At 50.3% G+C, this 25,615-nt stretch overlaps 2 protein-coding genes across 3 annotated transcripts; both read right to left on the bottom strand.

Annotated features, from left to right (window-relative positions):
* Window positions 1-1,319: 1,319 nt before the first annotated feature.
* On the bottom strand, window positions 1,320-6,201 carry dnajc18 (DnaJ (Hsp40) homolog, subfamily C, member 18). The gene is made up of 8 exons (XM_057053666.1): window positions 5,277-6,201; window positions 4,539-4,710; window positions 4,172-4,317; window positions 3,890-4,096; window positions 3,651-3,763; window positions 3,247-3,356; window positions 2,987-3,159; window positions 1,320-2,646 (listed from the first exon to the last, which is right to left on the bottom strand). The coding sequence occupies exons 1-8, from the start codon at window positions 5,434-5,436 to the stop codon at window positions 2,522-2,524; spliced, it is 1,206 nt and encodes a 401-aa protein (XP_056909646.1). The 5' UTR covers window positions 5,437-6,201; the 3' UTR covers window positions 1,320-2,521.
* Window positions 6,202-6,346: 145 nt separating this feature from the next.
* Window positions 6,347-25,519, bottom strand: ppp3ca (protein phosphatase 3, catalytic subunit, alpha isozyme). Of its 2 annotated transcripts, XM_057053664.1 has the most exons (14): window positions 25,201-25,518; window positions 19,979-20,179; window positions 17,040-17,164; window positions 16,848-16,959; window positions 16,617-16,762; window positions 16,404-16,543; window positions 13,353-13,430; window positions 13,132-13,226; window positions 11,287-11,412; window positions 11,087-11,164; window positions 10,689-10,773; window positions 10,454-10,551; window positions 9,793-9,843; window positions 6,347-8,382 (listed from the first exon to the last, which is right to left on the bottom strand). In XM_057053664.1, exons 1-14 carry the CDS (start codon window positions 25,253-25,255, stop codon window positions 8,204-8,206), a joined length of 1,569 nt encoding a protein of 522 aa, XP_056909644.1. In that variant the 5' UTR covers window positions 25,256-25,518; the 3' UTR covers window positions 6,347-8,203. The 2 variants fall into 2 exon arrangements, with proteins under 2 accessions (XP_056909644.1, XP_056909645.1); XM_057053665.1 differs by lacking the exon at window positions 9,793-9,843 and having other exon boundaries at window positions 25,201-25,519.
* Between the last annotated feature and the right edge of the window lie 96 nt (window positions 25,520-25,615).

Here is a 25,615-nt window from a genome sequence, read left to right as displayed (position 1 = left end):
TGATTCTGGCTGATTCTGACTAATGCCGGGCTGATTCTGACTAATGTCGGGCTGATTTGGGCTGATTCTGGCTGATGTTGGGCTGATTCTGGCTGATCCTCCAGGCCCCCCGATACAGCCCAACTAAAATAAAGTGTTCACTGCAGGTTTGTGTATTGTTTATGTTGCTTCCTCGTTTCTCTGAACCAGTTTTTCTCGTCTCCCTCCTGCAGGTTCAACGTGATCAGTAAATAATGTGAAAATTCACAGGGATTTAGCTTCATTACTATTAATATTAGTGGTAGCGTTAGCGTTAGAAATGGTCATAGTTTTCTCTATATTTGCCACAATGTGTAATTTGCTCAGTAGGGCAATAAATGGTAATAAAGTTGTTATTGACATGATATAAACGGGTTTGGTAACTAAACAGGACAAAAATGGTATTAGGAAGGTTAAAACAGTTCTGCTCAAAAATTAAATGCACAATTTATAAAACAAATGATACATTATGAAAACTCAAACTCTAGCTGTAAAATTGAAGGAAACTCGGTTGTCGGAATAAATTCCCTTCTGGAACTCACTGTTCATGCATCTCCTAATGCAATGATGAAATATTTTGACCTATAAACAACATTAGACTCTACTGATCTTTACTATATAATTTTCCATGTTTTGTCCATCTTCCAGCATACAAATGGCACTGCAACATACATCTAGATTAGAACAATATGAAATATAAGAGGTCGCTGCTATTTTAGATGTAATAACATGTTAATGAGAGTTTGTTGTTTGACAACCCCACTTTATTTAAACTTTTGTTGCGTTGTGGCAACGACAGTAATCCAAGGTATCATAAAAGACTCATCCTTGTCGTAAATTAGCTCTATAAAAAACATTTTAACCTAAAAATAATCCGAGTTCCACATACGTAAATTCCAATGGTGTCCGTGTTGGCGCCAGGGGGCGCTGTTGTGCAGATGACTTGGAAAAGGGAGCACCGGGTTTTCTGAGCTGAGCCTGAGCTCATAATTCTCTTCATTCTGCATAATATGCTCTGTCACCTCTAGTTGCACTCAGTATCCAAGTAAAATGCTGTTGTAAAAAAAGCCCATGTTTGTCAGAGACAGACATGGATTATATTTTGTATAATCCCAGATTAGGGGGGATTCAGAGAGACTGGGTCACTCGGAATTAGTCTGAGACGCATCAAGTGAGAAGACTTGTGGAGAAGAGAAAGACAAAAGTCTCATTAACTCCCATCAATTAATTAGGAGGGTTTTTAAAAAAAATAAATCTCTGGGATAACAAACTAAAGCCACAAATCAACACACACAAAACACTGTGGTTATATATTTAATTTTCTGATATATTTTGGCCTGTTTGAGCGCACCGCTGCACTGACCATGTGCCAGAACGTGATTTTTGTGGATCACAGTAACGGTTTGACAGCACAGACCTGGAAGTTGGTGTCAGTCAGTCCAGTTCTCATGAGCATGTTTCAACCAAAATAAATAGGTAATTAACAAACACTCTCTGGGGTGCATGCAACAGTAACAATACAGAACACAGGATTTAACATCAACTGAAAAGTGCTTGAGCTGAACCTGAATATTTCAGAAGTACGAGAACAGCTAAGGCAGTTTGGTTTAGTGCACGACGACAAAAGAACATCGGTGAAGGTTTGAATGTTGAGGGGTCAGAACTGAAAGAGCTCGAGAGTCAGCGTCCACCTCAAGACAATAAGAAAAACGTCCCGTCGTTGGAAGATTCATGTCCACCAAATCTCAATAGTCATTTAGAAAAACAGTGTGAATCGTCTGTGGAGATTCATAAAACCATTTGAAATGTTAGCTCTAATAAAATTAAATTAGCATGATTAAGAGGGCCGGGGGGGGGATACACATCCTGCCATCTAAGCATCGGCAATCTTGGCTGGAAAGACGGTTAAATTGAAGTGGAATCCCTGCTCGTAACCTCGGGTTGATCACTGAAACGCTGCTGGAGCCAATTCGGTCGTGGTTTGGAGCCCTGCGCTCCAGTGCCCCCTAGAGGTAGAGTGCAAAAGGTCAACCAGCCCGATGACCGGCGGTACAGACGTTCACACACATTTGGGTTTTCCAAGGGTAAAAATGTGCTCTAGGATTTTCCTGACGGTCAATTTCAAAAGTTTCCGCAGGGGGACAGAAAAAAAAAAAAAAGTGCCGAGATGCTTAAATATCGTTCCGTCTATCCAATAATCACAAATTAATCCTAGATGCGCACTTGTGAGCATACAACTGCCTTCAAAACCTCGAAGGGACAACTCTAATGTCACTCCATTTCTATAAGAAAGAAGTTGAAAGGCGCATCCTACAGTCGTGTGCAGCCAGCAAATACTTATTTTTCGGCCAGCAGCGGGGAGAGAAGGCACGTCGATTCCAGATCTCCCGCCGCCTGGGCTGGACCGAAGAGTTTTCCTTCCAAAATGGCCAGATTAGACAACTCACGTGTATTCATTTAATGAGCTACTGTAGCGTCAGCCGAGCAACTGGGGGGAGGGGGTTTATTTGCCCCTCTGACGCACGACCAGTCGATGCAGCTTCTCGCAGTTGTCCAGCCTCATTGACTCCGCCTTCTGCTTCAGCCGCTCATCCCGGTACAGCTGGCCCAGGTTGGCCAGGTCGGACTCTGAAAAAGGAGCGCACAAAATGCCCTTTTTGAATCGACCCGCACACATTAACGAGTCTGGGTTTGGATGAAACGCTCATCCTGCTTTACATAAAAGTGGAAAAGACCGCCCATCTGTCCCTGGAACGAGTGTCTAATCTACCTGCCAAAACCCCGAGACATCAAAACACACATTTCTTTGGACATTCTATAACAGATCTTCTTGCGTGGTTGCAGTTGCCAGGCAACCGGTGGACACTTGCCCCCAGCTAAAGGTGTAATGATAGTGTGCAGCGTGCATGGAGGACGTAGTTTTGCTCAGATGCTCAAAAGGGGCGCTAATATCGACTCGCAGGCTTACTCTGCTGCTTCTCCTTCCAGCAGCTGTTCTGCAGGTACTCGATGTAGTCGCTCTCGATCGCCTTTTCCAGCTCGTCCAGCGCCGCTCCGTGGTATTCCTTTTCAAACCTTTTGTCCACGTAGTAAGGTACGCCCATGTGCTGCGTTTCCCTGGACACCACCAGCCCCATGGCCCTGAAACAGCAGCGTTTAAAGGCATTACTGGGGGAAAACGCCAGGAAGTTCCCAACGGCCCCCATGGTTGAGAGGAGGTGCACTCACGGCTTATAGAAGAGACTATAGGGCGGGTTAGTAGCCATCATCTGAGTAAACACTGATATGAGGATTAGCACCAGCACGGGGAGAAGCTGCAGGAACGCTGTGAAGTTGTTCTGTGGGCAGATAAAACGGACACAGATTACAGCGCACGTAGGCAGCTCCGAGGCACTGAACCCCCCCCCCCCCCTCCGCCGCCAGCGCCGCGCTTGCCCGTCTTTGAAGCCGACGTGTCCAAAGCTGTGAAGGTGCTTTAGCAGCACGTAAAGTCACGTGAGAGCATTCGCCGCGGCAGACGGGTTAAACGGGCGCCGGACTCGCCCTCCTGATTAGAACCTCGTTGCCTTTTCGCAGCAGCATCGCAACTTTAAACCACGATGGGATGCGCACGCGCTTCGTGACTCACTGACCTGACTCCGGTTCTCCTCCACCACCTCCTCGCGCCTCTCATAAGCACGCCGACGCCGAGGCTGGTAGAACTGAGAGTAGGAGGCTCCTTGGTTGGTGTAGACATGGATGTTTCCTGGACACACACCCGGTGTAGCAGCCATTTAAGTCCACCAATAATATAGAATACAGACATATAGAATAACCTCCTATGAACATGTGTGTTGATGTGTGAGGCTCATGTTGATGCAGGAACACCCACCTGTAGGAAACCGTCCCCCAAAGAAAATGTTGAAGAGCTCCTCGGGGGAAATGTCGGCTTCGAAATCCCGGTGGAAGGTCCGATAGTAACCGGGGCGACTGCGGCCCGACTGCTCGGGCGCGCTGAAAGCTGCCGACTGATCCCCGTATTGGTCGTACTGCTGCCTCTTCTCGGGGTTGCTCAGCACGGCGTAAGCGTTGCCGATAGCTGTGGGGAGGTGTCGAGGGACACGTCAGACCTTCGCAGAGACTCTGGGTCGTGCTGAGCGGCGCGCGCTGGTACCTTTGAACGCATCCGTGGCTCCCGGAGCGAAGTTCTTGTCGGGGTGAAACTTCAGAGCCAACTTCCTGTACGCCTTCTTCAGATCTTCGTCACTGGCGTTTTTGGGAACGCCCAGAATTTCGTAAAAGTCCTTACAGTTCTTAATCCTGCAAAAACAAGGCACGGCGACTGACTCGACCCGGTGTTTGATGGCTACGGGTGCCGGCTGAAGCCAGAGTGCATCCGCCTGGAGCGAGAGCTCTCTTTAGCTAAATAAAATGAAATTACTCTGCAAAAAATGTTGCCCGGAGGCTGACGGAACACTATTTTCTGACCTTTTTAGCAATTAATATTACTGACATGGTGAAACGCTGTAAATATATCACACCTGGCAACACCCTGCCGCTGCTCCTCCGTGTACGTCTTCTTCTCATCACTGGACGCGCCAAATGTCCTTTCGCTGCTCCCAATGTCCTCGTCTCTCCACCCTGGCGGAGGGGGCGTGTAGTCTGCCCCTGCAGATGTGGCGCGTCCATTCTTTACTATGGCATCTATTAACACTGCAATCATGAAAAGGACAGACTGAAATCAACAGAAATCTGTCATGAGTCGCTGGAACATCAGGGTTACCGACCAAAACAAGCGTGTGCAGTGAGATGCTAAACAGATCAAAGTGCATGGTGGTAGTTGTGCATGCTTGTTTCCTTACCGATTTTATTGCAAGTGCACATAAATAGAGTGGTTCTGGCCTCGTTGTGCGTCAAACGTGGTTGCGCTTTGCAAATAATGTGCAATTTGTTGTTAGACGGGCTGAGGCTTGTGTTTAGGAGGGCGTGAAGTAATGTTTAACACCACATTGCTCAAGTCTCCACACTGCATCAAGTCAACCGAGGAACAGCATCTGGAGAATTGGTCAATGATTACTATGAAGGGAAAGGTCCCGTTTTCTGCATTGGAATGGAACATTAACCTAAACTGCATTGCGCTGTATCAAAAAAGAGCCCAAACGTGTCTGCCTTGGGGATGTGAAACGACTTGAACAGGTGACATACCAGCCCGAGACAGCAAAACGACGTGTTAGTGAAGAAACGAGTGGCACAGCAGAACAGGAGCTAGCTAAATTTACCTCTGGCCCTGGTGCTCGGGTAGATTTTCTGGGATTCGTAAAGCAACTGCAGCGCCCGATCTTTCCGTCCGGACCGTAAACACAGCTTCGCCTTCTCGATCAGCCGGTCCGCCTCTTCTTTCTCCATTTCAAAGTTACAGGCTGGTTTTCGCGGATCCATTCGCAGTCTAAACGGGCCTGGTCCTGTGCAACATGCGTGAATATCATATAGCAAGGAGAGCCGCAGCAGCTAACGACAGATCTGCTGTTAGCTTTGGCTGCAGGACTGCGCAATGTTGCCGTTAGCGGAGAGGTGCGCGCTCGCTGTCACAATATCGTTGGAAAGCAGCGACGTCTGTTATTAACCTGCAAACAGACCCACAGTAGGCACATTTTTCAGAGACCACGGTATACAAAGTTGGCTAATTTAGGTGTTTTTGAGCGGTGCTTAAAGGACCGAACTGTGATGGACTAGAGGACGAGACGGGGAAGCGTCGACGTCACATCCTGCGAAGGGACGTAAACATTTTTTAGGAAAAGATCAGTGGTATTAATCTAACTAATTAGTTTATCTAAAGTCGATTTATTGAGCGGGACGGTTTTATTAATTTGTCTGACTTTTATTCAAAGCTCTTCAGAAAGGGTAGAAGATTGAGTAACGGCAGCAGGTGTGGATGAGATGCTGCTGCTGCGTTCACGGTCCTTCGTTGAAATCGTAGAGCCGACGCTTGTTTGTGACGCATTCACTGATCCCCTCGATGGGAGTTTTTAAATGGCGTCTTCTATGGAGTCTTAATTTACTTCTCTCTAAAATCTGATACCTTTAAAATATCTTGTGCGTCCTATTGTAATAAAATACAACCAAAAAAACAAACGCGTTGCTATATTTAGCCTATATGATATAGGCTATAAAGGCAAAATATCTTTATGAGTGAGAATCTTTGCAGAGTAGCAAAAAAAAGTTTAATCAGTTTGATTCTCGTTTTGATTGAGAATTTGAATCAACTAACTTTCCAGGTAAACCATTATTATTTTGTAAATCTAAATGAAAATCAAATTAAAAACAAACATTCACAAGTAACAAATTAAGCTTCTTTTTTTTTTTGTTCATGCATATTTTATTCAAGAGTAAAAAAATGTGATTTGTCCCATAGGGCATGCTTACAATGTGTGCATCATTTAGGAAGTCAAATGCGAAACCATATTTCCATAGATAATAAAAAATGTTGCGAGATAAAATCCATTATATTCGTTGGTTGAAATATGCATGTAGACCATACAAGAACCAGAACCAGAGAAAGGAAAATAACCATAAGCTAAATCGTAACAATATATCAGCAGTAAATATAACCAGAGTACAATGTTCCAGTTAAACTCAAGTGTGACACATGATTTTCTTAGTGTCCATTTCATTTACATCTGAAAACCATGCTATCATGCTTTGGCAGCCTGAAAGATGCTGTTCACTGAGATTATATTCATTCACGCTATTGAACATTTTCTGTACAAAAAATCAAAATAAATAAGTAAATGAACGCAAGGCTTCAGACCGCAAAAGGATATAATAAATCAATATAAAATTAAAAGCAGTGGTAATAAATAACAATGAAAAAAAACCCAGACCAAATCATTCAAAGGAAGCCTATTTATAAAATGTATAAAACAAGACAAATGAAACTACAAGTATAATTCAAAAAATAAAATCATTCAAATTTACTATTTGAAACACAACTATCACAATTATAATCTCACATAACAATTAGGAACTCAGTTGCATGCATTGATGCGTTCCATACCATAGATGCTGTGTTAAAAACCACTTTTTAATCCATCCTCAGTTCACGGATATTTTTCATAAATAGAAAGATGAAATACAAAGTAGAAAAAATATTAATTATGAAAGGAAACCCTAGAAATCGATGTGATAGTATGTGTCGCTTGAGGCATTCGCTATAATCCCAGTTTATCTGATTTGGAGGAGAATTTTCCTGTTTGCCTCCTCGTCCTTTCGGGAGTCCAAAACATCGTATTTGAACGTGGCAACTGATGCTAAATTTGGATCACAGTGTGGGTGCACTTTAGTACTCAATAGGAAATGTATAGAAAATTTATAATACATATATGATCTATGACACAACTAATGCGTATGAAGGATGCTCTTTCTTTTTAATCACAAAAATAAGCATTAGAAAGTCGATTCTCCCCCCAGAACATCTAATCTTGTAAACTGGTTCTTCTGTCATAAATTTGTAGAATTTCCTCCTTTGTGCGGCTCTGAGGCATGAAAACGCACTGGAACTGAGAAAGGTCAAAGGGCGCCAACGTCTGGGGTTACCGAAGACTTTTTCCAATTGGGTCGTCTTTAGATTTTGGTTTCTAAAGCTCAGAATTGTGAGAAGGGGGGGGGGGGGGTGTAAGCAAGTAAAGAGGCTAAAATACGGACGTAAATGAAGTGGTGAGATTAGTCAGCATTTTTAACTTGGGCTGATCTGTTTGGGTCGCCGTGAACACCAGCAACGCGTGGAAGTAAACATGTCCGATGCTCGTGGCGTGACTCCGTGAGGATGTCGCAATAAGCATGTAATTAACGAGTAATTAAGCATGAGCGTAGCGTGGATACTGCCAATCTGTTTCCTGTCAGGCTTTGTGATGGGGGAGCAGACGTCTGTCCGCTCTCGGAGCAACGCGGCCGTCAGCCGTTCAGCCCGTTATGACTGGGAAAGGGAGGAACAGGCAGAAACAACCTCCATCCGGCCAGGCCGCCACCCGGCGTGACCCCCAGCTTCCCCCTCCCCCTGCTGTGCGGTGACGTGCTGTCATGGGAAAAAAATTACCGTTCGCCCGTTGTGGTTTGGTTGCAGAGTTCATGTTCCGTCTGTGGGCCTGTTTTATTTCTATGCAGAGGCCTGAATTCCCAAAGTGAGACGCTCCGAGTCTCAGACAGCACGTCACTGGATGTTGCTGTTGTCATCCGTGCCGTTCGCCTCCGACATGTTCATCTTCCCCATGGAGTGACCCACGTGGTTCACCCCGTCCCTGCGAGGCGGCATGCGCTCGTTGATGCGGTCCAGGCCCTTGGCCTCCTCGAAGCTGGTGATCTTGTGCTGTGGGGAGAACCCACGGATGGCTACAGGGAGAAAACGCACAGCGGGATTAGGCCAAAGCGTTCCTGATGCCGTTTCGCCGCAGCCGATCGGTTTCGATGACGAATGGGCGCCGCTACGTGTGGCGTCTTGTTTTGACTCGCGCACGGTCGCGAGACAGACGCTTCAAAGATCCCGTTTGTCACTTGCGTTTGTGCACGACAAAGGCTTTAAAAATGCAGAAAGGAGACGGGTATTTTTAGAAGGTAACAGCGGCACATCGTCTGCATACGTAAACGTCTCCAACTATGGCGTTTTCTTGTCTGTTCCTGGCGTCACGTGGCAGAAAATAACACTTGCGCAGGGTTCTCGCAGACTCGTAGCGACGTATCCGACTTACCTTCGGGAAAAGAACCATTTCCTGCCAGTGATTGTGGAGAAAAAACGTTCATGTGCAAATTGAAAAATCAGAAATGATAATGCTGCGAATCGCCGTCTCAAACTGAAGGGTCTCGGTAAACGAGCAGGGATTATTTCAGACATCACAAGGAGCTCGGGATGCATATTTAATGCTGATGTTCTGAGCTGTCTCTTGTTCTCGTGCATGCACCACTTTTAAGAACTGGATGGAGGGCATTTACAAGCTTAAAAAAAAGAGAACACAATGAAGTACTTTAATCATGCACCTCTTAGCAGCACTTGACTTTGCAGCTTGTTGTAGGCAGAGGCGGAGTGAGAACAAGGACACTGATACGTAGCCTTGGATTTCATTTGTCTTCGAGGGGAATTTAGTAACAGAAAATCACAAAACAGAACTAAACATAGTGGAAATAAGGCCACTATTAGCAACGCCACCGTTAGCATCATCTGCCATCAGTTTGTGTGCAGGTCAACTTTAGCTTAGCTCTGTTTAACTATCGGCCCCCTGAGAGTTGACATTTTCGCCCCAGTGTTCGCCCTGTGTAAGTCACCTAGATATTATCCCTCGGTTGTCATAGAAACTGAGAATAAGTGGCAATTTCCCCCGCGCCAAACGCGCACTTCAGGAAACCGACCGTAGTTGTGATCTGCTGGCTAGTAGATGCTGCTGAATATAAGGGAAACAGATAACATCTGCGTGTGGTTCTTTATCGCGCATGTACTCGTGCACTTCAGAAAGGGCAGCGTCAGTTTATAGGGGCTCGAGAGACACTGGCCCTTGTTGTTCTGTAAATGTACTGACTGTATAAACACCCGCACCAGCAGCTGAGAGACGTCTGCATCTCTTCCCACGCTTCCTCCCTGCAGTAATATTCCCATTACTTCTGATCAACCTCACTGCCGACTGTTCTGGTTCTGCCCTGCGAAATCGGGCCGGCTGGAGCTATTTCTGTGTGTGTTGATTGTGGCACTTGTAGCAGGAAACCCTGACCCGTATGTTGAGAGGGGTGGTTGGAGGTGGAGCGCGGGTTTACCTTCTCTGTCCTCATCATGCGGCTCGAGTGCTTCAATGGCTTCAATGGTGGCTGAGGGGGGAGGAGGAGGGTAGCAGGTTACTCCTGATAAAGCCATGCAAATGCCAAATGCAGCCTCCCTCCAGGGATTCAGCGGCTCGGGCCGGGCCACAACGAGGTACACGTGTTGACCGGCAACGCAGCCAAACTCAGAGGAGTGCGACATGCATTAGTACGGAGAGAGTGAGCCATAAGACGGATGCCAGGGATGATCCATAGAAAGAGAGCGACAGAGACCGTGAGATGGGAGGAGCGACAGGCTGAGTGGAGAGTGATCGATCGTCGGTGGGGGAGGAACCACCGCTTCGGGCCTGAAGCTAAATATTTCATTTTACATCTTGAAAAAGTTCATGTAACCATTTTTTTTTCTTTAACAGGTGCCCCCGCTGTAACTGGGACACTGCTATGGTGCAAACATGAGGATCAGATAACACGTTTTGCTCTGGTAATATTTCACCCGTAATACACAAAATAGCTGCAAACGTCTAAGACAAAGCCCACTGGTCTGCGTTAAATTCAGAGGGGGGGGGGGGGGTGTGGCAGGCAGGACTGAGACGGTGATGAAGGAACTGACCAAACAAGATGGAGTAAAGGCTAGCGAGGAGCTGCGCCGCGTACTCACCGCTCTGCAGCGTCTGTCTGCCTCCAGAGAGAACTCCGCTCGGCAGCATGCCAGTGGGCGTCAGGCCCTTGAGCGTCAACACATTCTCGCTCTCCTCTCTGCAGAAACACGCCGACAGACAAACGGCTCAGGAAACTTTGGTCAACCCCTCGAAACAGAAACTCCATAGGGCCGCCGCACACCCCCCCACCCCCCCTCACAGTCCCACGTCCACGCACGCAAACGCCGTGGCTACCTGAGCACCGAGAACATTTTGGCCATCTTCCCGATGGCTCGGATCTTGTTTTTGATAACCTCCTTGCGCGCCGCAGCTGCATTGGCTGAAAAGAAATGAAATGAATGTTATTAGCGGCTTCACGGGCGTAAAAGAGGCCGTCGTCAAAGCCCATGAAATCCACAGGAAACTGTTCGCTGGGCTTTTTTATAAGACATCAAATACTCTGATTATATGTGATTTTCATGAATGCAATCACAGGCCATAGGCTGTTGGAGAACAGTGGCGTAATTACATGCTGAGGTGAGCCTTCGCGTCACCACGGCTGCACAGAATGAATCAGAACCCCCGCGAGCGCGCGCCGCAGCGCAACAAACCGGCCCGGCGTTTAGTTTTGGCTGATTCCCGTCAAAACTCACCGTCAAAGATCTCATCTTCGTCATTCATGAGTTCATCGTCGGAGCAGATGCTCAGCACATTCACCAGCATTTCTGTGACTGGAGGAGAGCAATAAAAGGCAGGTGAAAGGGGAGGATAGCCCCAGAGCCGGGCTCTCTCTCTCTCTCTCTCTCACACACACACACACACACACGCACATACACATGCGCGCCAACGATACCTTTTTCTCCGACAAACGGCAGAGACCAGGTGAAGACGTCCATGAAGTTGGGCAGCCAGTAGGGGTGAGGGGAACAGTTGAACTGCCGGATGTTCATGACATTGTTTTCATATTTGAGTACAGCAGCTGTTGGGAAGCAGAACAGGCAGGAGAAGCAGCGTTTAAGCTACAGCTGGTGTAGCTTCTGGTCCCTCTCACTCACCCCAGAGTCCCTGACCTCTCTAGTATTACTGATGCATTTGCATGTATGATGTTTATGTCTGTTTCCTCCTCATCACCCAGCTGGTCATTAGCAGGCTTGATTGTAGCGAATGAGCTGAATTAAAGAACTGTGGATGTACAGATTAGCCTAAACGAGTGTGTGTATTTGTATGTATGCAGAGGCTCGTACGCACACACAGAAGTAGCCAATCATCACAGCAGGGGTGACATTTATGGTTTTTATAGGAAAAACCTTCAATAGAACGCAGAATTCGGTTATGTAATATCATCTTATGTGAATCTATCTTGCATAACAAGGCCCGCTCGGAGCAACGGCAGGCTGCGGATTTTACAATCTTTCATGTCCCCACATTAAACAGTTTTTATTTTATTTTCAGTTTTCTAAACATCCTCCGTCTGCGCTTGCAGGGAGGAGAGCAGAGACGGAGTGGAACGATATATCCAACCGCTAGATGGGCTAGCTGAGGCCAGGGGTTGCTGACACTGTTAGATCAAGAGGAATAACGCCACATGGAGACAGTCAGCGATGCCGACAGTCCCTCCCACGCGCCCCATCTCCCATAGCCCATAGCAACCAAGACACAGATCTGAGAATACAAACGAGTGCTCCCTGATGCATTCTGACTGCCGCTCGCAAGCTAAATGCAGTTACCTTAACCCATGCATGCTATTGTGGGCTCTTAAATGGAGTTTAATACAGCAGCACCGAAGATTTTAATCTTTTTTTTAAGGCACAACCTCCACTGAACACCATCTTGGTTCTGCATATCCTGGCCGTCGACCCCCGATTTTAATACAAATACATTATTTGCTTGTTTTTAGTCGTGGCTCGAGCATCTAGTCCAGCAATCCAAAAGCTAACATCTGTGTTACGTCTGATTATCAAATAAATCTGTATCACAAATGAGAAACACAATTAACTGCTACTAAACCTCAGGAAAGAAGACTGTCACCTTGGCCGTCCACACATAAAGTAGCTGAGCAGGAGCTAACAGGGAGGCAACGCGCTCGCGTGTCACATGAGGTTGCAGCTCCCATCGAAAACAAAAACACAAAACATGGTTTTAATAGAAAAACCAGACCAGAAGAACATCTAAACAGAAACAGCCAGTCAGAGGCTCGCAAGGTGACTTCAGCTGGAATTCCTCATGCTTTATCTTTAGCCTATGCACTCATGCCTACAGTGTTACCACAGCAACGCATTCAGAGATGCTGCCGATGTCTGGAGGCAGCGTTTCAGTCCGATCACTTATATAACGAGTCGAAGTAAAGGTTGTGATTAGGTTGAATAATGTGAATAAAAGCGCGGCCTGTCATGAAGCATCAATGTCATAGAATATTAAATATAAGTCGGTTCTGTTAATCTGACCCATTTTACAACGGCGCTGTCGGTGCCATTTTATCCAGACCTGCAGGGGGCAGCATTTGCAGCTCCAGCTCTTGAGCAGTGCCAAAAGAAGAGCGTGTGTGTGTGTGTGTGTGTGTGTGTGTGTGTGTGGGTGTAAGGCAACCTCTGACACACACCTTTTTACAGAGCAGCAGTAAATACCACGCACACACGCACACACACGCGCACGCACGCCTCTGAGTGACAGCACGAGATGCAAAAGTAGTTTTCCTCACCTTTGTTGTTGTAAACGTCCAGGTAGTTTGGCGCTGAGAAGATGGTGATGAGGGACGGGAATCCCGTGGTCTGACTTTTACGATACATCCGGTAACTTCAAGGAGTTCGGGCCCAAGTTGGGAAAGGGGGAAAGAGGGAAAGAGGGAAAGAGGGAGAGCTTCCTTAGCGTGCGCGTGAAGGTGGATGCTAGTTATGTTATTTGCGTGCCAGGAGGACCTACCCTGCATCTTGTGCCTCGTGCGCTCGGATGATGGATAATAGGTTATTGCTCTGTAAGAACTCACACACCGCTGGGTAACTGGGGAGAAAGGGCGAGGCATCAGTTCCGTGACAGGATGTAAATCTGCGCGCATGGAAAGTGAATTCTGGCGGAGGATGACGCAAGCGCGTGAAAAAGAAAATCAAGCTGCTACCTGCAGGAAAAACAGGCAAACCAGCGAGAGGTTCCTGCCCTCTGGCTCAAACCGGACAGGAAAATACCTGAAGGGAAGCCAAGCGTGCGAGGCGACTCCGGCAGGAGGCCGAGGCCACAGCAACGCGCACGGTAACGCAGCGGCGGAAGTGCAATTAGCGCCTGACTCTGCCCCCCCCAAATGTTGACATTAATAATGTTCTGTGTGAACGGAATCCAGAAGTTACGATGTGTTGTAAATGTTCCGACTTTCCGGAACCGAAGCGTTTCCTAAAGACGGATGGAAACTGTCGTCGCGCCGCTGCTGACCGTCCTCCAAAGTCATGTGGTGTTTTTCAGGTCAGATGGACGATGAGCTGTCCTGTCAAGAGAGATGATAAAAACAACACAACTTCCAAAGTGTCAATTTGGGCTTCCGAGCTGTGTCGCGGCCTGCACGCTGAGCAGAGCGGTCGGGCCCGGATGTAGCGCGCTCTCCCTCTCTCTCTCTGGAATGTTTTGTAATACGGAGAAGGTGGTGTTATGTCATCCCTAAAGTGTACCGTGCCCCCAGCCTGCGTCTCCTGGGTTCACTGGAGAAATTTTAGATACATTAGCTCTTTTTAGAATGTGGAAATGAATGTCCTCAATTCAACAGGACCTCAATCTGTCACATCCCAGCAGGTTATGAGTTCTGAACTCCTTTGTGTTTGCTTTACTTGGAAGTAGCTGCGCGACTCCGAACAGCCTTTTCAAAGGAAAACTATCAGCAGAAAACCAAAAGTTCCTCCTCCCAACGTTGGTGCATCTGTATTAGCCTAACTATTCCGCTAACTTGCTAGCCTGGATTGAAACTGACACTTTGTGTTAATTGTGTTCGATTTGGCTGCACTGACTTCAAGACCTTCATCAAACTCTTTATTGACATTGTGACACTTTTGGGTTTATTATTCCGTAAATCTTTATACCACGACCTTGATTCTCCAACGTGTCAGACCTCTTAAAGCAGTAATTTGCTGTCTAGTCTTTATACCTAAAAGGATGGAGGACATTCATTTGTCCTGCAGACATGCGGTACCACACAACACACCCTTCCTGCTCCCAGCTGCTGCTTCCCTACAGCCACCGCTATCCACGGACCCATCAAACTTTCAAAAGTGCTTAAAATATTTAGTGTTTAAAATATTAAAGTGCTCAAAGGTTTGTGCTGGAAGAAAAACAAGGAGACCGCTGTGCCCTGGGCACCTGGCGAAACTGTGCCATCCCCATTTATCTAGGTCACATGATTAGCATTCCCATGGCGGCTGCTACATAAATGACAGGAATAGCCGCGTTACGCGCTAGCACGGACGTGCTGTAACTCATCCCTCCGTGGCTGATGTGCGGAACGTTGGTGCGAAGCCAGTGCTGCTCTGAAGGGTTCGATATAAAGTGCTAACGCTGGGTGCACAAACGCCTCTTGTTCCTGAGCTCGGCGCTGTGCACGTTTGCCAAAAATTACATAAAAATACAGATCTGAGAAGTGCACGGAGCGTTTTATTTTCTGTCGGCTCCCACAGCATCTATCGACCGACATGAGGGCGCGGACACTCACACACACACACACACACTCACACTCACACACACACACACTGCCTGCTTGCAGCTTGCATTCCTTCTCCCCCCTGTGTGAAAACACACAATTATGTGTTGCGAGCCTGTGAGTGAGAAGAAAGCACGCAAGAAATCTGACAAGTGAGTACGAGCGAAGGAGCCACAGAGAAATGGGAGTGCGGCGTTGTGGTGTGTGAAAGCGAGAGGTTTGTTTTTGTTCTTCCCCGTGAGAAGAGCTTCCTGTCCGGATGGGTGTCATTACATACGCGTCCTGTGGTTTATATATAGGAAACATACCCCTGGAAGAATATCCCTTCCTAAATGCTGCAGAAAAATAAACACAAATATCGAACAAACGGTGACACAACCTGACAGATTGTGGCCGGCAACAGTCGACCTCACGGAAGCGCCACAACCAATCGCATCACATTCGGGATTTTGACCTTTTCCTGCCCCCGATTCAGTTCAGGAGAGACGGTAAACATTCCTGAGCTACCTGACTCCCGCACGAAGGTATCAACTCTGCGTTGGTTCAAAGCAAACAAGGATTATGGGGAGTCTGACAGAGTCGGAGGCCCCGCCGTGGGACGGCTGCTGTGCTGTCGCCCCCCCACAACCAGGCATCAGGTGGAAAGCGAGGTAAAACAGACCTTCCCTAGAATGCTAATTAGCAACATGCTACACGTGTTTCATTGTGCTGCCTCCACCAGCTGGGTGAGATTGCTGCGCCCCATGTGTTGCACCCGTACCTGTGCTGTACTGGCAGGAGACGCAGTGATGGGGGGGCAGGCTGGAGAGCGAATGCAGAGCCGAGCCGCGGGGAAAGTGACGGCTATTGTCGCTACATCCCCCACACATCTAGAGCCTAATCCTGCTCCTCGTGCACGGCCGATAAACGCTTTCTTCGGACCTGTTGTTTAACAGCAGCCAAAGGGGGGATGAAAAGGCTCAGCTGCCCGCCGAGGAGCGCCGCCTCTCGTGGGAATCCGCTGGGTTGTTTTAAATCTGACGTCCAGGTAAAATAGTTCCCCGCCTAATAAACCGACCGAAGCTTCAGAGAAAAAGGAGCCGCTAAGCTTTCACAGCAACCTGGGGGGTGGGGAGGGATGGGGGGGAACCAGAGGGATAAATCTCCCAGCTTTCCTTTTTCCTCGCCCCCACATTGCTGCTGGTTTTCAACCTTCATTAAGAACCCCCCCCCCCCATCACAGGAGCACTCGCTCCTCTTCCTGTCCTCTGTCCTTATCTCTGTACGTTTGGGTCGATCAACGTGGAGACGTGACTGACCTGTAGAAGTATGAGCAGCCTCGCACCGTGTTGTGGCTGAAATACTCTTGGGTCTTCTCATTGCCGAAGTCCTCCAGGGGGTCGGACCACAGCAGGTCGCACATGGGCCCGAAGGCCGGCGGCTCCTTGAACCGATCCAGCTGAAACAAGCAGAGATTCTGGCTTTTAGAGCAGGTTCGGTCCGGCCCGGCTGGTGCGGGAGGAGCTTCATACCTTTTTAATGTCGTCTAAAGTGTGTATTTCAGGGGAGAGTCCGCCGTGGACGCACAGGAACTGTTGGTTCATGAGCGCCGCCAGCGGAAGGCAGTCGAACGCGTCCATGCACGCGTCGTAAACCTGCTCCGAGTACTTGATTTTACCTGGAGACACAAGACACGCGGGATGACTCCAGAAAGGTCAGGCATCACCCCCAACACCCCCCATAACGGGGGCGAGCGTACTCACATTCTTGCTTGAACGTGAAATATTCCGTCAAATGTCTACATTCATGATTTCCACGGAGTAAAAATAGCGTCTTTGGGTAGAGGATCTTCAGCGACCACAGGTATAAAACGCACTGCAACGAAAGCAAAGGGACAGTCAGACGGGGCCCGCGGGGCCGACCTGGGGGCTCCCCCCTGGCCCCGCCCACTTTACCTCGATACTGAAGTAGCCGCGGTCGACGTAATCCCCGAGGAACAGGTAACGCGTGGTGGCCGGTGATCCTCCCACTTCAAAGAGCTTCATCAGATCAAAGAACTGCCCGTGGATGTCGCCGCAGACTGGAAGACAACCAGCAGAGTTCAGAAAGAACGGGAGTGATTAGGCCCTAACCCTACCTAACTCTGCCTAACCTAACCTAACCCTACCTAACTCTGCCTAACTTAACCTAACCCTACCTAACTCTGCCTAACCTAACCCTACCTAACCTAACCCTACCTAACCTGACCCTAACCCTACCTAACTCTGCCTAACCTAACCCAACCTAACCTAACCCTAACTAACCTGACCTAACCCTACCTAACTCTGCCTAACCTAACCCTACCTAACCTAACCCTACCTAACTCTGCCTTACCTAACCTAACCCCACCTAACTCTGCCTAACCTAACCTAACCCTACCTAAGATGACCTAACCCTACCTAACCTAACCCTACCTAACCTGACCCTACCTAATCCCTAACCTAACCCTACCTAACCTAACCCTACCTAACCTGACCCTACCTAATCCCTAACCTAACCCTACCTAACCTAACCCTACCTAACCTAACCCTACCTAACCTGACCCTACCTAATCCCTAACCTAACCCTACCTAACCCTACCTAACCTAACCTAACCCCACCTAACCCTACCTAACCTAACCCTACCTAACCTAACCCTACCTAACCCTACCTAATCCTACCTAACCTACCTAACCTAACCCTACCTAACCCCTAACCTAACCCTACCTAACCCCTAACCTAACCCTACCTACCTAACCCTACTAACCCTACCTAACCCTACCTAACCTAACCCTACCTAACCCCTAACCTAACCCTACTTAACCTAACCTACCTAACCCTACCTAATCTAACCATGTTTCCTTGCAGCTCAACACTGTGGCCCAGACCTACGTCTCATTTCCATCACTGCCTTCAGTTTTTCATTATCATCTCCCTCTTTCTGCTTCTCTTCCACCCATCCTCCATCTCCCCTCCCCCCTCTCTCTCTCTCTGCCCCCCTCTCTCTGCCCCCCTCTCTGCCCCCCTCTCTGCTCTCTGCCCCCCCCCCTCAGCTCCACAGTGGCCTTCGCCCACTCAGAGCTCAGAGCGCTGTGAGTGGGAGACTGCCTGTGTGACTAAAGCAATCAGAGGCACACATGCGCACATGTGAGAGGAGCCGTGCACGTCAAGATTCACAAGAGCGTGGCTAATAACGGACCGCTACACACCGCCTCCCCACACACACACACACACACACCACACGCACACACAGCCGCTGTGGTGACACCGTAGTCAGACGTGTCACCTAGACGGTGCGTTTAAGGCCACCTGTGCACCTGAACTATACACTCAGAATTCCCCCCTAAACGGCTGTTGTGGTTCATATATTAACACGCACATGTGACCTCAGCAGATATTGTTGAGTTGTTAAATCCGTCCCATGTTAACTGGCTAAACCCAGCGGTCACCAGGAACACCTCACTCCTCCCTCCCTCCTCCCCCCCCTCCCCCCCCCCCCCCTCTCCCCCCTTCCTCCCTCTTCCCCTCCCCCCTCCCTCCCTTCCTCCTCTCCCTCCCTCCCTCCTCTCCTCCCCCCCCCCCCTCCCTCCTCTCTCCCCCCCCCCCTCCCCCCTCCTCTCCCCCCCCTCCCCTCCTCCCTCCCTTCTCCTCTCCTCCCTCCCTCTCTCCTCCCTCCCTTCTTCCCCTTCCCTCCCTTTTCCTCTCCTCCTTCTCCTCCTCCCTTCCCTCCCTCCCTCCTCCCTCCTCCCTCCTCTCCTCCCTCCCCCCTCCCTCCCTCCTCCCTCCTCTCCTCCCTCCCTCCTCCTCTCTCCCTTGCCTCTCCTCACCTCCCTCTCCTCCTCTCCTCCCTCCTTCCTCCTCTCATCCCTCGCCTCCTCTCCTCCCTCCCTTCCTCCTCCTCTCCTCAACCTCTTCCTCCTCCCTTCCCTCCTCTACTCCTACCTCCCTCCTCCTCGAATCCCTACCCCCCCTCCTCTCTCCTCTACTCCCTTCCTCCTCATCCTCCTCCCTCCTCCCTCCCTTCCTCCTCGCCCCTATCCTCCCTCCTCTCCTCCCTTCCTCCTCTCCTCCTCCCTCCCTCCTCTCCTCCCTCCCTCCTCCCTGCTCACCTCCCTCCCTCCTCTCCTCTCCTCCTCCCTTCATCCTCTCCTCCCTCCCTCCTCTCTCCTCCTTCCTCCTCTCCTCCACCCCCTCCTCTCCTCCCTCCATCCCTCCTCTACCCCTCCCTCCTCCCTCCCTCCTCTCCTCCCTCCCTCCCCTCCCTGCTCCTCGCCCTCCCCTCCTCCATCCCTTCATCCTCTCTTCCCTCCCTCCCTCCTCTCCTCCTTCCATCCCTCCCTCCATCCTGAGGTGAGGAGGACCAGCAACACCTCCCCACACAAAAGCCTGAGCTGGTGTTGAACCCACAACCTTCCTGCTATGATGCAAGTCTCAAACTCTTTGTACTAAATTAGACTTTGTGGGTATTTTTAGCCAACACGGAGGTTAAAAATACATCCGTTTACAATCCCGTCCAAGCAGGGAGGAGCTCGGAAAGCTCCGGAGCGCCACACAAAGAGACATTTTGGCTTCTTTGCAATGCAAATATGCGTTGAGTTTGTTTGATTTTGGTGATTAAAAAGCCCCAGAGACAGAAGGATGATGAGTCTGCTTGAAAAGCGACAGTTAGTGCACTCACGTGCGCTCCTATCGTGCACAATAGCGCCTTCCTCACTTCAGTTCTCCCCTCAGCTTGAGCGAAACGATTCCGTCTGAACGGGTATCGGCGAGGGAGGCTAACGGGTGCCGAACCCCCACAAACGGACTCGTTCAACCCCCGCGTGACATCGAAACACATCCTGACCCGGAGGTCGCGACCTGCCGTGCGGCAGCACACCTGTGACGGGCGCGTCGATGTCCAGGATGGTTTTCTCTTGACGCAGGATGGCCGCCCCCTCGTTGATGATGCGCAGCGACACGGCCTCCTCCACGCGGCCCTCCTTGGTCAGGTGGGCCTTCAGCAGGTCAACGCGGGGCTTCCCCTCGCCGTCGAACACCTCCTTCATGGTGAGGCGGTGACTCAGAGGGAAGGGGACGGCTGAGGACAGAGCACATGCACACGGTGACATTTCAACCAGGAGGTGGACGAGTGGGTGGGTGGCATCGCTGTCGCCATGACGACGGGGCGATACCACCACATTGCCGGATCCGATGCGGGGAAAAGACGCAACGTTACAGAATCGCTGCGAACGATGAAGGAAGTCGGGCAGAGACGCCGCCTGATTAAAAGGCTCGCCTGTGTTTGGCCTGCAGGCCTCGCCGCGCTGCTGCTCATGCATTATACAGCATCTTTAGCATGAAAATGAGACATTAATGCAAATGTGTGCATTGAGTGTGACATATGGTTACGTCCCTTTCTGCCGGGTTTACATTTGTACAATAAGCACACAGGAAAAAATGATGAATAAGTTACTCAGATTACAGCATTACTTATTTAAGAGGGGAGCCGACAGCACGGAACAGAAAATTAGGGCCTTTCTGAGGGCGGCTAGTTTTACAACGCAAACACGTTCGCCAGCTGACACGTGAAACAAGCAAAGTCAGATGATAATAGTGTTTTTCTCCCCGTGCACGGATGGATGTTAAGTCTTTTTCTGAGCTCTGAAGCTCGGCTAACGCCTAAATGCTCTGTTCATCCAGCACTTTCCTTGGATTGCTGCAGCCCGTGGCCATTAAAATGCGCCAGTCACCTACTCAACAGACTTACTGTGAAATCCAACCGGAGATCACTGCTCCAGTGGCTGCTGAGGTTCTTCCCTGCATCTGCTGCTGATCTGTGCCTGCTCAGCTCGGGCGGCGCTGTGTATTAGCATTAATCTACACATCATCTGGCTCGACGATCTCTTTTGAACTGTCGAGAAACGACCGGCTTCATTTGGGCGTAACGCAACCCGATGAAAGAGTGCAATTGTGCTCATTTCACACAAATAAACCAGGACTGTAAATTAATGTTCAGCACAAATAGCCCTTTTTCAGTAAGCTGCTATTAGCATCCAGTCAAACTGTGGCTAAATTCAGCTAACCCACTATTGCTGTATTCGCGCAAACAAAGGGAGCTTAAAGCTACAGGGCACAGGTAAATATAATATAATAATAATCAAGGTTCCTGCAGACGTTTGTCAGTAGTGACAGAAGGTATTATCAGGAGTGGAACGCTGTGGCAGATGTTAGCTAAGCTAGTTGTGGCATGTGTTGCTAGCCGTAGCAGATGTCAGCTAGCGGCGCGTTTTATCTATTTTTGTAAAGTTGGCACGTAGGTGTCTTTATCACAGGGTGGCTCCTGGCTGCGAAAGGCACCTGAGCTGGCTGATACAGGTGCTTTTTTAAAATGTAAAACATTTTAGAAACCATCTATTCTCTGGTTCTACAAACCAGTCCTGTGATGCAGTACCGGTATATAGGATGCTATATGTGCAAACAGAGCCACAGCAGAGCCAAATTCAGAGATAATGAAGGAAAAAGGGGAGAAAAGAAGAGTCTCGAGGCTGAGACTTAAACTGAACACCATCGACCTGCTCTTTAATAATGAATGCTTGACTTGAGAAATCTCAAAGCCGCTGTTCCCGGGATAATGAGGCGAGCCGGGGCGAGCAAATTTAATGGGACGAAAACGCTCCACAGTGTGAAAGTGTGCATCTGCGGTGGCGACGCCTCCTCTGACACTTCCCCAGCCGGCACACACTCGGCACGGTCGCCGCTCAGGTCTCAGCCTCGTTGATGACTTCAGTCTCATTCTTTTAAAAACGGCAAAAACAAAAACCCAAGATGGAGCAAAGCTCCTGAGCAAAACCAGAGTCATCCTGCTCACAGGGCTGGCCGATGTATGGAAGCGTATATCTTTATCTAAAGGAAATATAAGAGCAACTTCCTGCTGTTTTAGCTCACTTTTCCTGTTTTAGCAGCAGCCATATGAGTCTTTAAATGCACACGACTACATATACACTCCTGGTTCTGATGCCTATCGATGAGCATTTGCTTGGAGATAAATATGTAAACTATAGGTCATGTTGGAGCCTTAAAGCCAAGGAGCCATCATAAATGCGTGTTGCTGAGCTCTATACATCGCCCGGACCCTCGCGCTCATTTAAACTGGAAAAATGAACCGAAACGGAGTAAAAGGACGATATCATCACGCTGAAGATGCTCCAGGAAGGACATACATAATACATACGCCACTTCAACGCCTGTCACCGAGCGTGCATGCAGATGCATTAGCACGCCGTTATAGATTACAGCATGTGGGGAGATGAAATGAGCCGACTTCTGCTCGGCACCCAGGCGGAGTTGAACTATGAAATACTGTATGTTGCCGGGCAACAGCAGCAGCAGAGCAGCAGTAGCAGCAGCAGCAGTAGCAGCAGCAGAGCAGCAGCAGAGCAGCAGCAGCAGCAGAGCAGCAGCAGCAGCAGCAGCAGCAGCACAGCAGAGCAGCAGCAGCAGCAGCAGCAGAGCAGAGCAGCAGCAGCAGAGAGCAGCAGCAGAGCAGAGCAACAGCAGCAGCAGCAGCAGCAGAGCAGCAGCAGCAGCAGCAGAGCAGCAGCAGAGCAGAGCAGTAGCAGCAGCAGCAGCAGAGCAGCAGCAGCAGAGCAGCAGCAGCAGCAGAGCAGCAGCAGCAGCAGAGCAGCAGCAGCAGAGCAGAGCAGCAGCAGCAGCAGAGCAGCATTAGCAGCAGCAGCAGAGCAGCAGCAGAGCAGCAGCAGAGCAGAGCAGAGCAGTAGCAGCAGCAGCAGCAGAGCAGCAGCAGCAGAGCAGCAGCAGCAGCAGAAGCAGCAGCAGCAGCAGCAGCAGAGCAGCAGCAAGCAGCAGCAGCAGAGCAGCAGAGCAGTAGCAGCAGCAGCAGCAAGCAGCAGCAGCAGCAGCAGTAGCAGCAGAGCAGCAGAACAGCAGCAGCAGAGCAGCAGCAGCAGAGCAGAGCAGCAGAGCAGCAGCAGCAGAGCAGCAGAGCAGCAGCAGCAGAGCAGCAGCAGCAGCAGAGCAGCAGCAGCAGAGCAGCAGAGCAGTAGCAGCAGCAGAGCAGCAGAGCAGCAGAGCAGCAGCAGCAGCAGCAGCAGCAGCAAGCAGAGCAGCAGCAGCAGCAGAGCAGCAACAGCAGCAGCAGCAGAGCAGCAGCAGCAGCAGAGCAGCAGCAGCAGAGCAGCAGCAGCAGCAGCGCAGCAGCAGCAGCAACAGCAGCAGCAGAGCAGCAGCATTAGTAGCAGCAGCAGCAGCTTCAGTAGCAGCAGCAGCACAGCAGCAGCAGCAGCAGCAGCAGCAAGCAGCAGCAGCAGAGCAGCAGCAGCAGAGCAGCAGCAGCAGTAGCAGCAGCAGAGCAGCAGCAGAGAGCAGCAGCAGCAGTAGCAGCAGCAGAGCAGCAGCAGCAGAGCAGCAGCAACAGTAGCAGTAGCAGCAGAAGCAGCAGCAGAGCAGCAGCAGCAGCAGAATTAGCAGCAGCAGCAGCAGAGCAGCAGCAGCAGCAGAGCAGCAGCAGCAGCTTCAGTAGCAGCAGAGCAGCAGCAGTAGCAGCACAGCAGCAGCAGAGCAGCATTGTTGCAGAACATCAGTGGAGCTTCAGATCTAATTAAATGTGAAGAAGCGCGTCTGCAACACGCACTTTGTGCTGGATAACGCACGTTATAAGCGCGTGCTGTCCCTGACTGGCCTGGCACGCGTTCATGTGATGGGACTAACGAGGGGGTGCACGTTTGAGAGGTCCAGCACGGCCTCATCTTCCCACTCGGGTGAGAGCGCGAGCCCGTGGAGCGTCCGCGTGGCTCTCCGGCGCACGCGTTTGTTGTCGCGGGATGATTTATTCAAAACTTCCGCTTTGGAACCATCAAATAATGGATGAAGCGTCACGTTTGGGGGAGGGGGGGGGGGGGGGGGGGGGTTTCTTTAAGGATACAGCCGCCGCCACGCACGGAGATGCAGACTAACGTCAGTGTGTGAGGGGAGAACGCGCAGATCAGAAGGAAGATGGTTCTCAGGTGGACGCGGAGCCGGAAATAACTGACCTGAATACGCCTCCTGATGCCCACAGTCGCGCGGCTGCCTCACAACACAGGACCGCACCAGCGGGGGTCGGGGGGGGCTGTTTTATCACTTTGTATTGGATGTAAAGACGTTAGAGGAGGAGATCTGTGAAACGGGGTGTGCGGTAACTTCCGGTCACCTGTGCGGTAACTTCCGGTCACCTGCATCCTTCACTTAGTTCCACCGTGGGTCCGATTCAGGATCACGTGTTTCCCAAACACGCCGCACATGTGCACAAGGACCTGATAGTGGAATGGTGAAATAAGGCGTTTGCGTACGTGCACGACGTGAGTGGCGCCTGCGGCCCCGGTCACGTGTCTCACTGTGCGGGTCACTTGTAGTTTTTCTACTATTTCGTTGCCCAAGAGGACAAAGTCGTTGACGCTGATTGCTGACGGAGCAACTGGGCCACCGTGGGAATAAACCAGGGCCCGGTTCTGAGTGTGTGAGCGGCTCCGTGGTCAGAAATGAGCAGGACTAACTGAGTTACGGTACCGGAGTGAGCACTTCATCATTCCCCATTGATCCGAGTTGGACCGTAATTCTCAGATGAAGCAGCCGCCTCTGAACGCAGCTGCCGGGGCTCCCTTCTAGATCTGCCCCGCTAATCACATTAAAACGTGACTCACTCCTGCTGAAATACCCCATTAAATGCCCCCTTCTCCAGAGCCGGTGCAATCCTGCTGCATCACGGGCCCCTCTGGGCCAGAACCCGAACCAGCAGCATCGGTTCGGAAGGAAACATTTTCAGCTGTGAAAAAGCAGGTGTTGCTGTGCAGCCCCCGCCGCTCCGAGGCTCTCCCGCACGCGCGGCGGGGGCTGTGCACGGAAGGAAAAAAAACCCCAACAAACAATTGTTTATCAACATCAAAGCCCCGCTCACTACCGTCCGGGCGGCCGCGAACGCACCATTCCCGCACGACATCCCGGTAAAAAGGCCATGTTCTGCAAAATAAAATTAAAAACCCCCAAACCCGCAAACCCCCCCCCGCACGGCCGCGAACACTCGGGCTGTTATGTAACATCCGTGGCAAATGTGGGCTAACTTACATTTCACCACCCGCTCGGCGGCGTTCAGGACGATGTCAGCGTTGGACATCTTCATGGGCAGTTGCCGTCCTTGTGGCAGAAGCGTTTCCCCCCCTCTTCCTCCCTTCGGAATCTACTCCCGGTCTTTGTCGACGAAACGCGACTGAAGCTGGGGCATCACTCGGACGATGCGCCCCCTCTGTGCGTCGGTGGTGCGCGGGGCAGGTCTGCGGATCCCCAGGCAGGCAGGGAGGCAGGGAGGGAGGGATGGATGGATGGATGCTGGATACTGCTGGAGCTGCTGCTGCCGCCGCTGCTGTACTAAGCTGTTAATGTGGGGGAGGAGGATGAGGGGGGGGGGGGGGGGGGGGGGGGGGGGGGGGGGGAGAGAGGGAGAGAGAGAGAGATTTGCACCGCCTCGACATGGCGGTGGAGG

The sequence above is a fragment of the Takifugu flavidus genome, chromosome 14 (assembly GCF_003711565.1).
Source record: "Takifugu flavidus isolate HTHZ2018 chromosome 14, ASM371156v2, whole genome shotgun sequence".
Classification (NCBI taxonomy): domain Eukaryota; kingdom Metazoa; phylum Chordata; class Actinopteri; order Tetraodontiformes; family Tetraodontidae; genus Takifugu; species Takifugu flavidus.
The sequence above is the reverse complement of the archived record's forward strand: the minus strand, read 5'-3'. Positions and strand labels throughout refer to the sequence as shown.